Below are 17,243 nucleotides of genomic sequence, written 5' to 3' on the forward strand. Positions count from 1 at the left end.
TTCCTCCTCCTTATATAAATCTAATTTGTTTAAAAGACCTCAGAAGAACAGGTGAATCTCAACATAACACCGACTGTTACGTAACAGTCGGGATCATTAATATGTACGCCCCCAATATTTTGCATATATGTACTGTTAAATGTGGTTAATATGTGGTTACCATCGTTTCTTACTGTATTCACAGAGACAAGAGCCATCGTTATTTTCATTATTAAACACTTGCAGTCTGTAAAATTCATAAACACAACTTTATAAACCTCTCCAACAGTGTAGCATTAGCCGTTAGCCACGGATCACAGCCTCAAACTCATTCAGAATCAAATGTAAACATCCAAATAAATGCAATATTCACATAATCCGATGTATGCATGCAGCATGCATGACGAACACTTTGTAAAGATCAATTTTGAGGGTTATATTAGCTGTTTGAACTTTGTTTATGCAATGATAGTGTCGAGAGCTCGGGAGGGGGCAGAGAGTGCGAGCAATTAAAGGGGCCACAGCCTGAATCTAGCATTTCTAATTATGCCCTAAAATAGGCAGTAAAAAAAATTAATAAAAAAAAAATCTATGGGGTATTTTGAGCTGAAAAAACGTTCAATGGCACCTTGAAGAAACATTTCTTATTATTATCAATGTTGAAAATGATTGTGTATTTTTGTGGAAACCGTGATACTTCTTTGGTGAATAGAAAGTTCAAAAGAACAGCATTTATTTTGTAACATTATAAATGTCTTTACTGTAACTTTTGATCAATTTAATGTGTCTTTAAAAAAACAAAATATATTAATTTATTTCAAATAATAATAAAAAAAAATCTTATTGACCTCAGCCGTTTGATCGGTATATATGAATTAGATTGCATTTTAGTGAATTGAAATTTTTTAATGAAAAAATCTACCTTGTATTTCTGCCAGAAAAGAATATGGCTCTGAATAAATTCTAAATTATATTATCACCATTCATAATAGAATACATCACTTCTGTTGTGGCATGTAGCCCAGTGCTGTTTTCTAGAAAATTTTAAATAATCTTTAACGCATATAATTTTGCAGCAGTTTGAATAATAAATGACTGAAAAGTTTATAGTTTCATTTCCATCAAAAAATGAATAAGGTAACTGCACATGATAGTTTACTGTTCTGTAAAACTGTTTTCAGTACAATACAATTCAGAACCAATTTATGTATAATAATAGTTTCATTTTGCTGTCAAGTTCTGTCCCTGCATTTTAACATCATTGTTTTGACCCTGTCTTTCTCTTAAGCTAAGCTTTTCCCTCTAACTCTGAAGGTCAAGGTCAATATTCCAGCAGCCAATCAGAGTCGTCCACTGGGGGAGTGCGGCGTAATCCCCTATGGTTGCCAATGCTGTGTGTTTGTTCTTCAAACGAGAAGCTACTTTTTGATGTTGCAGTACAAACGTTTCTGTCCTCTCATCACTCCACTTCACACTTGCATTCATCACCAAAGGCATTTGCACAAAATTTGCAATAAATGGAAATGACAAGGTAGAGCTGAAAGGCAGAGAATCATTCATAAAAGACCTGTATGATATGCTGCAGCCCCTTTCACTTTGGAAATTGATGTTCCAGTACATGGTGAAACACATCATTCAAGATATGACACAGAGCATAAAATATTTGATAAGACTCTTTTGAACTGAGGGTCTGAGATCTGTTATTTTGGATCTTTTCAGAGAGCCGCATTTGTACTAGCTAGAGAGTTGCACCACATGGAATCGCAAAACGACTGTTTTCGAATAGGTTGCCTGAACATTGGTTGGACAAAAAAAAAAAAAGAAAAATGAAAATGAAAAGAAAAAAAGGGCCCTCCAGTTTCTTTTTATGTCCTAAAGAGGACAGCTTACCCCACTACCCTACCCTATTCTCTGTGATTTATGAAAGTGTTGTAGTGATTATTTGAAAATGTTTCTTTTTAGATTTTTACATCTAATATTGGGCAGAAAAACAGATGTCAGCTTAAAGGATTAGTTCACTTTCAAATAAAATTTTCCTGATAATTTACTTACCCCCATGTCATCCAAGATGTTCCTGTCTTTCTTTCTTCAGTCGAAAAGAAATGAAGGTTTTTGATGAAAACATTCCAGGATTAGTAGGGAAGGCATAGGTTTTTGAAGAATACGGAAATGCGGTTTTGGCGGAAGCACTTACAATGGCGATCATTTGTTTATATAAAGCATATACATTTAAATTTTTTTCTAAAATGACCGATTCTTTTGCTAGATAAGACCCTTATTCTTATCGTCTGGTATCGTTTAAAGCCCTTTGAAGCTGCACTGAAACTGTAATTTTGACCTTCAACCGTTTGGAGGTCACTGAAGTCCGCTATAAGGAGAATAACCCTGGAATGTTTTCATCAAAAACCTTAATTTCTTTTCGACTGAAGAAAGAAAGACATGAACATCTTGGATGACATGGGAGTTAGTAAATTATCAGGAAAAATTTACTTGAAAGTGGACTAATCCTTTAATACAAAGTAAATATTTTCCAGATGTTATTTTGGTATTAATATAATGCTTAAATTCTGTCATCATTTACTTAACTTTATGTTCTTCCAAACCCGTATGACTTTCTTTCTGCTGCAGAACACAAAAGAAGATATTTTGATGAAAACTGTAGTCCATTGACTTTCATTAAATGGACCAAGAAGAGACATTTTGAGACATTTTTCAAAATATATTCTTTTGTTTTTTAGGTTTGGAACGACATGAGGGGGAGTAAATGATGACGAAATATTCATTTTTGGGTGAATTATCACTTTTAATGAGATTTTATAGACATAAATGCTGTCTTTATATTTTAGGTACAGACACTATCTTGCAAGAGAATCATCATATGGGGATCTTTGGCATAAAAAATGTTGGATTACTTTTAATTGACTACTTGCTTACATTATCAGATCAGTGCTTATTGATGGCAGATATATGTATACAGTCAGAAAACTCATCTGTGTAGACTGCTGTGTTTTGCCCCAAACATTCTTAAGTCTCTCCATCTTATGACTTTTCCAAGCAATCCTTATCTCATTAGAGCAGGAAATGTGATTTTACTTTTTCACACCCTACACTGATATACTTGGGGGCGCTTTAAGAAATACTGCCTCTGCCTGGAGAAAAAGCTCCATTTGCCTTCATAGGGCTCAGGGCAGAGAACGAGGAGGGAGCTTTCTTGCACTATTCTCAGTCTCTTACCAAGCTAAGACAGTTTAGTGCCGAGACTCAACTGCTGCTGCCTAGGCGTAGCCCAGGAAAGAATTTGCATTAGCCTCCTAGATCAGTCGTGTGCAATGAAAAATGGAAACCTGCTTGAGAATTTATTAGCTCGTGATGTATATGCGAAACTCTTTTCAGAAAGAAAACCACAGTTAAAAATAAGCCATTGTTATTAAGCCTCTTGTAGCTGGCCCAACGCTGCTGGAGAAAAGAGCATTCTCTTTTGTGGCTTTTAAAAATAGCAACATCTGGCTGGTAATCAGACAGTAGCTTGTCTCTGTATGCATCTTGTTAGGTCCGAGACTTGGGTGTGTAGGGGGCAGCAGGGCCCTATTAGCTTGTCACCAGGCTCTGAGACAATGTGCTCTCATCAGAGGTGTGGCAGTGCTGCTGCTGCTGCTACTGCTCTGTGGTATAATTAACTCTGCCACCTAAAAATCACAATGTTACACTATAACTTTGAATTAGTGTATTCCTTCCAGCTTGACGTCACTGTCTCTTACCTAAGGTTGATTTACATTTGCATGTTTCTTATTGTTTATTGTAGACTCTGAGTGTTTAGAAATGTTTTGTTTCTGCCTGCATTGAATATTTTGCCATTCAAGTTTATAATTGATTATTCAGTAAATTCATATTATTATTTATACAACAGTTTGTTCTGGTTCTCGAATCTGATTGGCTGAAAGGTCTTTCTGGCCATGCAATATTCTACCAGTATCACCACAGGAACCGTTTTACCCTTTGAATCACTCCGCTGTCAGCATTCTCACAGCAAATGTCATGGCGGATGAGCAAACTCACCATATTTTTATAGATACTGTTATTTTGTTACGGAATGTAGTTTTAAGAGGTTTTTTTTAGGCAAGAATGTAGTTGTTTAGATCTCAGATATGCGATTTATATGTAAACATAGCGCCTATTTGAAAATTTGTTTAGACGCTTTCGGAAATGGAATTTGCCACTGGCTTTTATGTAGAAAGTGTTTTAACATGAAACAATCATTTTGGGTATATCAAATGGGCAATCTTTGGTCTTATTAATCTATTACTTGTTCCAGAGCTAATAGATTTGGCTTAAGGGAATTTTTATTATTTATTTATTTATTACTTGCCAAAAAAAAAAAATGTTATTTATTATTCAGTTGTTTTATTAGTTATCTATTATTTGGACAGAAGGGTATTGCAGGGTTGTAGAAATGCAGCATAATGTATTCCTAGATATTATTTGTTAATAACTTTTGGTTAACATTGCATGTTCAGTAACCATTTTCTTTCACTATGACAATTTGAATATTTGTTAATTCATTTTATTATTTGTTATTTAATTGATTTATATTATTATACATTGTTTTATTCAGAAAGAAGGATATTGCAGGATTGCAAAAATTCAGTGCAACTTAATAACTTTTTTTAAATGTCTTTATTTATTTGGTTGTAACTGCTTTATAAAGCCTATACACAATACAGAAAGAAAGAAATATAATCTCTCTTAAAGTGCATCAGATATTACAGTATTTCTGCTGGTAATTTTTCCATTGTTTTTTTTGTTTGTTTGTTTGTTTTGTTTGTGTTTTCATTTTTTTATTCATATACATTATACCTTTCAAACGGTTGAGGTCATCTTCATCTGTGCCATACCCCAATATTCAAAATGGTGATAATCACATTCTGAATAGTTTAATAGAGAGCCATTTCATATGCTATCCTGTCTCATGGGGTTAGGTGTTCTTTAAAGAGAAAATATGTATAATTCTATGCTGCAGTTAATTATTGGCTGCTGCTGAAAGAGAAAGACAGTAATTGGAGACTAGCGGCTATTCTGATCTGCTAAGGCCGAGAACATTTTGCTGTTGCTAATCCGAGGGCACAGTCAGATTTGTCATTGAAATAAGTGAATGTGAAAGGAAATGGATCCTGAACATATATGAATTTATTTATGGTTACTAGTACTGTATGTCGAACCCCTATATAGGCTACTTGTGGTCTTTTCTTTACCACAAAGTTAATACCGCTAATTGTATCAATTGCTCTTGCCCATTTCTTTTTTATCTTTATTCTTAATATATACATTGTCGAGACACACTGCCTCATTAAAGAGATATCTACAGGTTAGGTGCCTGCTCCCTTCTGCACTAATTGTGGGACATGTCATTAGTGGTAAGTAATGTTAATTGGAGAGACCTGCAGTAGCAGGCTGGTGAGAGTTTGATAGGAACAGAGGGTTAGAGAGCGAGTGAGGAAGAGAGAATGTGAAGGACACTCCACAGTACAAAGCTCTCAGCTACAGTAGACCTCTCATTAGGTTACATGATTCTGAAGAGGCTCTTGTGATTCCCATGGGAAGGCAACTTTAAAAGTTATACTTAAGGCACTCAAGCTTCTGGACTTTGGTGTGAGTGGTCCTTGACCAAGGCCTCATAATTAACATATATAGGTATAGCAATGGTGTATAGGAGAAACTAGCTCCTTCTGAATGGTTAAATGTGTACATTAGTTAACATTAGTTAATGCACTGTGAACTAACATGAACAATGAATAAAGATTCATAAAAGTTATTGCACACTGTTAGTTAAAGTTAGTTAATGCGTTAACAAATGAGACCTTATTGTAAAATGTTACCAAATTATCTTATTATGCCTTTATTTTAACAGGAAATACTGTTAAAGAAGAAGAAATCATTCAGACAGGAATATATTTACTTTGTATTGAAATTGGTGACGCAATATGGCTTTATTTATGCAGTTTTATATTTAAGACACATTATTATTAAGTGTCACAGCTGGCCTGCTAATTAAAAGTTAATGTCATATAAATATCGCACATAAAATCACCCCAAAATTGCTGTTTTTTGTTGTTGTTTATTCATGCCACTGAAATGAAGGACAAAATATTGTGCCTAAAGTTAGTCAGATGTTCAGAAGCCCTCAAGTCTAACAGATAAAGACTGATCTTCCAGATGGGCACTTCCTGGCCCAGCTGCCAGTCCATATTTACTTGATTATCCAGAATTTATCTCTGCCCTCAGTTGCTCTGTTCCAGACTCTATCATTTGAAGGCATCATAGGCTCAAAAAAGCTGTTTCAAAAGGTAATTAATTATGCTGCTTTATAAGATAAATAAAGCCAAATTAGAAGACAACTTCCCAAATATAACTCATGCAGAATGCAAAATGAACTGAAACAAGCTCAGTGGGAAAAACAATAAAACCAAGATGGTGGACAAGGTGAGAGAATGCTGATGAATAAATAATTTGAATGTAAATTTTTGTTCAAGACTAAAACTGATTAGACTAATTGGAATACTTATTATAGTACTGCATTACGGTAACAACAGGCTAACATCAAACTCTTCTGAGTCTCCCATGTGGAGCGATGGCAAGGAATTCATTTATTCTAGTGAGGAGAGTGAAGTTTTAGATGAGAAACTTTGCTTTGCCAATGGCAGTTCACAATTCAGCTAAAATCCAGATAAGGAATTACCCATGAGCCTCAGCTTGAAGCGAACAGATACACTAAGGGAATGGTTGGAATAATAACTTGAATTTGTGCAAAATATGTTGAAGTCTTTGTTTAATGGCCTTCAGCGAAGACCATGAGAACCAGACAAGATGTCTGCACAGACCCTATAGCCAGCTACAACTCTCCCACCAAATCCTGGTGTATATATCCCAATCTTCAAGTAGAAGTAACTGGATGAAATATTTGGAACGATATCAATCCACAGTCTGACTTGTGATGCAGCCTGGAATTGAACAACACCATGTTTGTTCATCTAGCCAGAGGAGAATTGACCCCCCAATTCACCCCCCCCCCCTCCATTTCTGTCACCCATTGAGTTGGGGCTCCTTGCCACAGTTGCCTCTGGCTTGCTTAGTTGAGGCCACTTAATATTTAACAATATTATTGATCTGACTGCACTGACATTATTGGAAGAACTGAGCTGCAGCTGGATGATGACATCGCTGTTTTCTCCAGAGCTGCTTTATAGATGAATTGATCTCATTCCATAATTGATGAACTTTACACAGTTATTGAACTGAACTGAATCAACACAGAACTGATTTCAACTGAATAATGACTGTTTACTATTTTCTTTTTATAGCTGCTTTACAGCTGAATTGAACTTTATTCTATAAAGAGCTATATTAATAAAGGTGACTTGACTTTGATATTTCTCTTGTTATAAGGATGAGAATATGGCACAAAGACAAGAATTACACAGGACAAGACATTTTCTCTAAAGCATTTATCATTTTCTTTTTATATCCAGGGTATTTCTGTATAATGATGGAATATTTGGGGCTTTTTTTGCACTAATAAGGTTAAATAGCTGGGACAGGTCAAACTTTAATGAGCCCTCTTACATAAAGGTTGGCCTGAACCACATTTTCTTTAGCCTGCTGTGGACTCCACAGGAAAGGTTTGTGCCTTAGGATGTTGTGTCTTAAATGATAAATGATTCACTGAAGCCAGTCCTCAGGCTGAGTCAGGTATAAACTGGAGTTAATGGCTACGATATTGCAGGCTTTCTATATACCTCTTCCACAATGGTTTTGGGGATTTTGTTGGGTATTAGATATCTTTGGTAGCAACCTCAAGTACTGTCCAAAGTAACTGCCCTAAGAGTCCCCTTTCTTGTCCATTTACAGCAAACTGGCACAGCAGTGTTGCCAAAAATTGTCCTGTTCTTCCTCAGCTGAAGGTGAACTAACATAACCTAGAAACCATGTCCTCAAACTCACAATGCTAACACCAGTGATCACATTAGATTTTTATTGATTCCATCAAGTACTCTGCCTTAGAGTTTCCATGAAAAAATTTCAGTTGTATCCCTCTTTCTTATATAAGAGAAATCCAATTTTTCACTGATCTCTGAAATCTCTTCAGAGTAACAATGTGAATATAACAGTCACTTCCTTTCTTAAAGGGGTAGTTCATTCAAAATTACAATACTTTCAAGACAATTCTTTCATTCAATCATGGCCTAATGTCCTTGTCACTCTTAAAGGTGCCCTCGAATTAAAAATTGAATTTATCTTGGCATTGTCAAATAACAAGAGTTCAGTACATGGAAATGACATACAGTGAGTCTCAAACTCCATTGTTTCCTCCTTCTTATATAAATCTCATTTGTTTAAAAGACCTCCGAAGAACAGGCGAATCTCAAGATAACACAGACTGTTACGTAACAGTCGGGGTGTACGCCCCAATATATGCCAGCCCATGTTCCCAACATTATGAAAGGAATTACACAAGGGCAGCCAGTATTAACGTCTGGATGTGCACAGCTGAATCATCAGACTAGGTAAGCAAGCAAGGACAATAGCGAAAAATGGCAGATGGAGCAATAATAACTGACATGATCCATGATATCATGATATTTTTAGTGATATTTGTAAATTGTCTTTCTAAATGTTTCGTTAGCATGTTGCTAATGTACTGTTAAATGTGGTTAAAGTTACCACTGTTTCTTACTGTATTCACAGAGACAAGAGCCGTCGCTATTTTCATTATTAAACACTTGCAATCCGTATAATGCATAAACACAACTTCATTCTTTATAAATCTCTCCAACAGTGTAGCATTAGCCATTAGCCACGGAGCATAGCCTCAAACTCATTCAGAATCAATGTAAACAATATAACAGTATATATTAGATTATGTGAGTATTACAATATAATACTCGCATAATCTGACACATGCATGCCACCTGCATGACGAACACTATGTAAAGATCCAATTGAGGGTTATATTAGCTGTGTGAACTTTGTTTAGGCACTGTTCAAGGCAAGCGCGAGCTCCGTGGGCGTGGAGCATGAGAATTAAAGGGCCAGTAGCCCTGAAACGGCTCATTTATAATGATGCCCCTGTTTTGCTGTTTAAACACCTTTATAATGATGACGTTAGTTGAGCCATATGAGCGATGGGCGCCGCCATGTTAGTTTGCACCGTGCAGAGAATCGGATCTGTTGGATTTACAAGCCGTGAATTTATCCACTTCTCCCGAAATACATGAAAGTAAGTGTGCCGGTGAACTGGGGAAGAATAGAGTAAGCTTTTAAGTTACTTTCACGATGTATATCTGATATGAATTAAACGTGTTGTCAAGTTATAATGGAAAGGGTTGTTATTTCCGCTTCTATAGACATCATTGTGTATTTTACAAACTCTAAATATATTGTTTAATTAGTACTTATGTGCATTTAAATGTCTGAAACCTGAAATGAACATTATTTGGTTGAAAACACTGCATATATGTGATATGAAAAGTGCTGCGCGCGTCCGTCTCTGGTTTAGAGCCAGTTAAAGCGCGCACGCACATTTGAATTTGGCAGTTGATCACGTAATGCACTGAACGTTCTAATCACACTGGTGTGATCGTACGCTCCTGGGGCAGCTAAGACTGATCACACCGGTGTGATCGTACACATCAAAGGGTTAAAAAAATGAATTAAAAATAATCTATGGGGTATTTTGAACTGAAACTTCAAAGACACATTCAGGGGACACCTTAAACTTATATTACATCTTTTTAAAAAAAGTTCTGGGGCACCTTTAAGTGACACAATTTTAATTTTGGGGTGAACTATCCCTTTAAGAATGAATCAAAGACTTCAAATCTATAGGTCTACCTGCATGAATCAGACCCTGCTTTAAAGAACTAAGTCTTTATCTGTGTTCTCTCTAGTTGGTGCTTCCAGAATACTCTATCCATGGACTCTTCTGCATCATGTTCCTGTGTGCACAGGAGTGGCTTACTGTAGGCCTGAATATCCCACTACTCTTCTACAACACATGGAGGTGAGCACCTGAACCAGCCTTTATTCCCCTTAAACAGCCTATGAGGACTATAATATTCCTGCTATCTGTCAGATATCAGTGAAATAGGAAATAGGAAATCACAGCAATACTTCTGATATTATTATACCAATGTATTTTTTTGTGAATATTTAAGGATAAAAATTATAGCCATTTAAAATTAAAAAGCCATTATCAACAGCTCTATGTGACTGAGTGATGAGCTATATATTGAGGGGTAATTATCCTACAAGACTGTTTATTAAAAAAAAAAAAGAAGAAGAAGTGGGAATTTTCATTCTAAATTATTGTTATTGAAAAAAATTGGCAACACTTTATTTTAGGGTCTTTTAACTAGTTCCTTATTAGCATGCATATTACAAGAATATTGGCCTATTCTGCTTATGAAAAAAACAAAACTGGCACTGCGTTCGTTCCGTAAGTAGAAGCATTAGGACATACAGCATAAGCGTTTTGAAGAATACAGAAAGCGGAATCACGTGCAAGGCGATAATTTGTGTTTATAAAGCATATACAGTTGTATTTTTTTCAAAAATGACCAATCATTTCGCTAGATAAGACCCTTATTCCTCGTCTGGTATCATTTAAAGCCCTTTGAAGCTGCACTGAAACTGTAATTTTAGCCTTCAACCGTCTGGAGGCCATTGAAGTCCACTATAAGGAGAATAATCCTGGAATGTTTTCATCAAAAACCTTAATTTCTTTACGACTGACGAAAGAAAGACATGAACATCTTGGATGACATAGGGGTGAGTAAATTATCAGGAAATTTGTATTTAAAGTGGACTAATCCTTTAATAGTTTATATGTGTTCCCTTTACTAAAATGTTACCAAAAATTCTATATTTTTATGTGAGGACTGATCCTCTTTTGATACAGCATCAGTAGTGGAATTATCAATATTTCAGATCAATTTCATTCCTAATTATCCTACATTAAAGCTCCTTGGCACTAAATGTACAGTGTGTTCCTAATCTTGTCATTGCGCATTAGTCTTTTTCATTTTTTGGATGAATAATAAGAGACTGAATGTTTCATCACACAGTGAAACAACTTGGAAATTCATAACTTGGATAAAATTAGTTTCAGTCACTTTGCAGTGGAGCGCTTAATATTTCTTCAGGGTTTGTTACAAAATGTTCAGATCTATTGTCAATTACTGCCACAGTCCTCAGAATATGAGAGATCATTCTCTTTGGGGCCCGAGCACCGATGGTGTGAGGACTCTATTAGGCCTACTCTTCTTCTCCGAAATGAATCACATTTTTGAGGGCCTAAACATGCTCGAAAACTCATGAAACGTGTCAAAAGTTTTTATTTCTTTTGCAGATTGATAAATGGTGAAACACTAAACTTAATTTGATTATTGTTATGAAGTTACATTTAATTAGCTGGTTGAGTTTACCATCAATAATTATCAATAAAATCAAACTACCTTTTTTCACTGATCCAATGATTCTGCTACCCAGTGCACTCTCTCTTTTTCCCTTCGTTTTGCTCCAATTCTTCCATGTTTTTCTTCCTAATGCACTTAAAGCCTCCACTTCTTGTTTTTGAGTCACCTAATAGAATTATTACACCAGGGGTGGCGTTTTTCCTCATCTTTCCTCTCTAAGAACTGCCTACATTGACAGAAATAGAATAAAACAAAACTTTGCATTAGACATTAAAAAATAAAAACAGACAACAAAACAAAGGTTCACATAATTTTTCAAGAAGCACTACCCGCCTTGTGTTTTTTCCCATTTTCGGCAGGTACTTCCACAGCCCCACAGACACTAAGGAGCTTCTCTATGATCCAGCGTCCGTCATGAACGGAGACACGCTCAAATTCTGCCAAAAAGAAGCCTGGTGCAAGATGTCCTTCTTCGTCCTTTCGTTCTTCTACTATCTCTATTGGTGAGTAGATATCCAGAAGCTGTCTCAACCAAACTTTATTGTTTGCTAATGGGGTTCTGTGCAAAATCTTCACTAATTGTTTTTTTGTTTGTTTTTTACAGCCAAATATGCTTTTTAGTGTGTGTCTTTGCTATAGTATAAGCTATATCAAGACTATAGCATAGCAGAGATGTATACCTAAACAAGCATTTAAACTGACAAGGATGCCAGCAACATGCCTTTGGGCAGAATTCCTGATTCTTTTTTCCTCCACACTAGATCATGTCACATTAAATGTTAATATACACACATAAAATGCACATATTCTATAAAGGTTCACCCTTCGAGCGAACAGGCCTTATGACCTTTTGTCAGATCAAAGGCAGTTCTTGTGTATCAGCCAAATTCTCTATTATTTAATGCTGTTTGCTTCTGGAATTGAAATTCTAGGGCAAATACAGTCGTTTTACTTCCTTTTTCCCCAGCATCTATTGGTATGCACTCAATCTTTGAGGAGTGATGGTTTTGGTGCTTTTCTTCACAATGGTCTTGCCATCTTGGGAATCTTGACCTTTCCTCTAACTGCTCGCTTTTTATTGCTACTTTCTTAAAGAAATGTTTGGTAACACTTTATTTTACAATGTCCTTGTTACATATGTTACATTATGTTTACATGCAACTAACCCTAAACCAAACCCCATTCCAAATCCTAACCCTGTAGTAAGTACTGTAACATGTTGTTAAAATAAAGTGTAACTGAATGTTCAGTATAAGTTAAAATAAATCAACAGCATTTGTGACATAATGTTGATTACCACAGAAAATCATTTCTAATTCTTGGAAGTTGGAAGGAATGGAAGTTAAATAGGCCACACAATAAATGTTAAACCACACAAAGTTTATAGCCACAAGCACAGTGTAGTATAGCCACAATACTTATGTTAATATTATAAATATTATGGGCTATTTTTGCTTAACAGGGCAAACTAGCATGAGAGCCAATTCCAAAAAAGCACCAGTGGTAGTGGAAATTTCTGCACATGCAAATTAAAGAACAACAAAGCCATTTTCCACACAATCTAGCAAGAACAGAGCAAATTAGCGTCTGGTTTAAGACATGCTTTTTTGGGGGCGGTAAATAATGGCGCAAATACCAATAAATTGACTAGCGCAAACTTTAATAAATCACCTTGCATGATTTATTAACATTCCCTCCTCCCATAAATTTGTGTTTTAAAGGGAAACTCTTATGCTGCGTTCACACCAAACGCGAATAGAGCGTCAAATTCGCGTCTAGTTTGCCGCTTGAACATTTTGAATGCATTTGAAGGCCGCGGGTCGATAAACGTGTACGTGACTCAAAAGTGAGCCCAGGTAGCCCAATCTCCTCACCGACACTCTTCCAAGCGAGCTCCTTTTTATTCCTGTCTGAAGTATGAACTTGTGTCATAAATCTCTGGGTGACTGCTCACTGATAATATCAGTCGTTCCTCCATTTTGAATGAGTGACTCCGGGCGGGCCTGCCGCCACAGTATGGCAAGCCAAAGTACTCACAAACGCCTGGTCGGACGTCTGATTGCACACGGACGCGTCAAAAGCGCGCGTTTTGGCAGCAAAACGCGCGTCCTCGACGTGTGATTTGCGTTAAGAACGCGCGTTTTTAACGCGCGCTTTGGTATCATGGAAAACGCGCGTCAAGAACGCGCGTTTTTGTGTACCTAAACGCGCGTTCTCAACGTGTGATTTGCTATTAAAACGCGCGTTCTTGACGTGCGCTTTGGAGTGACAAAAAACGCGCGTTTTTGACGTGCGTTTATCATAACGAAAATGGGCGTCGAATACGTGCGTTTTGAGTCAGACAAAACGCTCGTTATGAACGTGTAAACAGGTAAACCAAACAGACAGTGCAAACGTGTGTTTGAAGTGTCCATCAGGCGAAGAGAACGCGCTCTTTCCTTAGTGTTCTCAAAAGTGCACGTCGAAAGCGTGTGCTCTCTCTTTAGGGCTTTGAGTCTGTTATAGGTTTAGGACAGCATTATCATTAAACTCAACCAAAACAACATGGAATTATCAAGGATAAATTTGGCAGATGATTATAATTGTTGAGTTATAATCCAGTATAATTAATATGAAATATGCATATAAAAATGTAAAACTATTATTTAAAATAGCCGTGGGGGATGACAGGATAAATATACCTTCGATCAAGGCCAAAACTTTGTAAGTTTGTAAGGAGCCAATAAAATACTACACCACATGTATGATCATCTTGGCTATATATTACGGTGGCGTATTGCCTCATACATAATATGTTTTCCACTCAATTATGTCGTTAAGACATCTTTACATCTTTTTCTCATAATAACGAGATGTTATGTCGTTAAAACGACATATTTTGTACGTGTACGAAAAATACCTTTATACCTTTATCTGATCTATAGAGCTCATAGCCTATATCAGTTCGATTTACATTTATTTTGTTTAGCGCTTTTCACAATACTCAGTCCTATAGTTTTAAGCAGCTTTATAGGAAATGCTTTAACATTACAATTTGGAGTACATAATCTGTTATCAAAGGTGACTGTACAAGTTATGGCCTAATTTCAGACATATATAGCCTACATACATAGGCTATATGTAGTTAGCTAACATTAATTTAAACAATGTAGTCTATTAAGGTAGAAACAATGAGCGATGTCCAGAAAATGTGTAGACATAGCTTATATTAAACGCTGTAGCCTACTAAGAAAGCATAGGTACTACACAGAAAAATGTATTCGTGCAGAATTTGATATTTTAATAGCCTATCACTTAGTAGGCTACATTAAGAGACCTTAAGCTTTTTCTTTATAACGGTTTTCTATAAGAGAAAAACACTTAATTAAACGAACTGCGTTCATATCTTTGCTGTACATAGTATGGTTTAGTATGGTGTTTACTGAGTTTGGTCTTCTATGTCACACATTACACAAGCATTAAGCTTTAAACATGTATTTTAGGCTATTTCCACAACAAATCTATAATGGTATTCATAATGAGAATAGTTATAAAAAGTATAAAATAATCATAAACAAATTATAGCATTCATTACAAACAATATTTATTTTAAAGCTTAAAATATTATTTAAATCGAAACTGTTGGGCTCTCATTCGGCACAAATCCAATTGTTTTTTAGCACTTGGACGTTAAAATATATTTACGCCTATTATGTTGTTAAACAATGCTTTCATGTCCCAAAACCACACCCTTCAGATGCGCAAAAACATGTTTGGAACAGGGCCGATTATTTCAATATTAGGGGAATGAAATATGAATTATAATCATTCTAAATTACCTGGTATTATTCATGAATATTCAATAAGAATATCGACAAACTTTAGGCTATTTTGTATTTGTCTAGATTGGCAATATGTAGCTATTATTTTCTTTTTTAATATTTTTTCCAATACATGTAATCTTTTAAACACTATTATTATTTTTTAAACTCTGCCTTTGTGCAAATTAACTTGGATGTATAACAAAATTTAGTAGTTTAGGCTTTAAAATATTGTTTGTAGGTAACGAATGACAATATAATTTATGTTTATTTAATACTTATATTTTGTATAGAACAATTTAAAGGATTTGTTGTGAAAATAGCTTAAAATACATGTTTATCGTATTTTTTTGTAAAATTTCGTTTTCACCGGCTATCCCGGCTTCAGGTTGGCATAGGGGCATTTAATCCCATAGGGGGGCACCACTACTTAGGTATTTTTAGTTCCCCTACAAATCTTTTCAATTTAATGGTATTCAGAAAAACAGAACAATAATGAAAAATATAATATATATTTTCCATATGCACTAGTATTTAGATGCTATAGCCTATAGCCTATTTATTATTTAAACTCTCTGATTGTACACAGATATTTAAAATGAGCAGTGGAACTTTTTCTGTATTTGGTTGACTGTATTTTGTTTTGACAATAAACAGGCTGTGAAGTCAAGTTATAGTAGGCTAGCTACTAAAACTGATAGTCTATGGCGCCGGCGCGTTCACTTGATTTTTTTTTTTTTATAAAAGCGTAAACAACTTAAAATACTCAGACATTTATGGTCATAAGAGTAATACCATTCCAATCTGTGTAGGTATAACTATTATTGTAACTATTATTTGTACTCACACAATAAAACATTGCTTGAAAAATAAAGACAAGCAATGCCTTTTCGTGAACTTCTCAAAAATGAATGGAAACTCAGCATATTAGATGGTCTACTTGTCGAAACTTTGTACTTGTACTTTTTTTCTTTCATTTTCTTAATATGTTAATTATTTAGGTTTAATATATTTTGTGTATGCCTAGCTATATAGGAAGAAGCTATTTATTCCTTTTATAAGATTTTATCTCGTTTCTTCTCCGTTCACAGAAGCGCTGCATGCGATGCAATGAATCCTCCTGTTTTGTTGTTTCTTCTATATAGCCTAGGCTAAAACTGAACCCTGGGATTTTTTTCCTCATTCTAATTTCGTTTAATTCTAATTTAACATAATCTTGTCGGTTAATGAAAGGATCGCCTCAGGGGGGAGAAAGGAAATTATATTTAAATTTTTAACTAATATTTAGGCTATATTTTCTTAAATTTCAGGTTTATTTCGATTAGCATAAATGTTTTGAATAGTTTTTTTTTTTTTTTAGTTAACTATAGGCAAGGATAATATCCTTGCCTAGACAAAACACCCACAGAACTGCAGTATAGCCACAGTCATTTTTCCAGCTGTTTGAGCCACGAATATTTACAAATATTCACGAATTATTTAATGCCGTCTGAGACACAATCTCTGACCGGGAGTCTCAGACTCATCGAGGCCAATAAACCTTTTAAGAATAATGACACAAATGTTGGAAAAGTAATGTAGATATTTTTGGAGGTAGGCTATTGTCTCCACTTTCATTTATCAGTTTTATTTTGATAAATAGGTCAATGACAATATAGCATTATTGTTGTATCCGTAGTGTCAGGCCTGTTTACCGGTATTTTAGCTATATTATTTTTGAATAGGCCTATAATAAAATGCGACTGAAACACCAATGATATTTTTTTTCTCTTTTATTAGGCTAGAAACTGCATAGGCTATAATATTGTGTTCATTATTCTATGGGCATTGCCATCGATACAGGCATCGAAATGTATTTTACACTATATTTGCTTATGCTTTTCGAGTGCGGAAGTGTGATAAAGGCACTGATCTAGGATAAATTCTCTATTATAGATCAGATAAAGGTAGCCTATATGTTCACGTCATATATGCCTACAAAATATGTCGTTTTAAC

At 35.3% G+C, this 17,243-nt stretch overlaps 1 protein-coding gene across 1 annotated transcript in view; it reads left to right on the forward strand.

Annotated features, from left to right (window-relative positions):
- Window positions 1-12,153, forward strand: part of cnih3 (cornichon family AMPA receptor auxiliary protein 3) — a 31,760-nt gene extending 19,607 nt beyond the window's left edge. The window contains exons 4-6 of the mRNA XM_067383135.1: window positions 9,921-10,033; window positions 11,807-11,950; window positions 12,052-12,153. Of these exons, the coding sequence (XP_067239236.1) occupies window positions 9,921-10,033; window positions 11,807-11,950; window positions 12,052-12,091 (297 nt within the window). The 3' untranslated portion in view covers window positions 12,092-12,153. The remainder of the gene's footprint in view (window positions 1-9,920; window positions 10,034-11,806; window positions 11,951-12,051) is intronic.
- Window positions 12,154-17,243: the final 5,090 nt, after the last annotated feature.

The sequence above is a fragment of the Chanodichthys erythropterus genome, chromosome 4 (assembly GCF_024489055.1).
Source record: "Chanodichthys erythropterus isolate Z2021 chromosome 4, ASM2448905v1, whole genome shotgun sequence".
NCBI classification, from domain to species: domain Eukaryota; kingdom Metazoa; phylum Chordata; class Actinopteri; order Cypriniformes; family Xenocyprididae; genus Chanodichthys; species Chanodichthys erythropterus.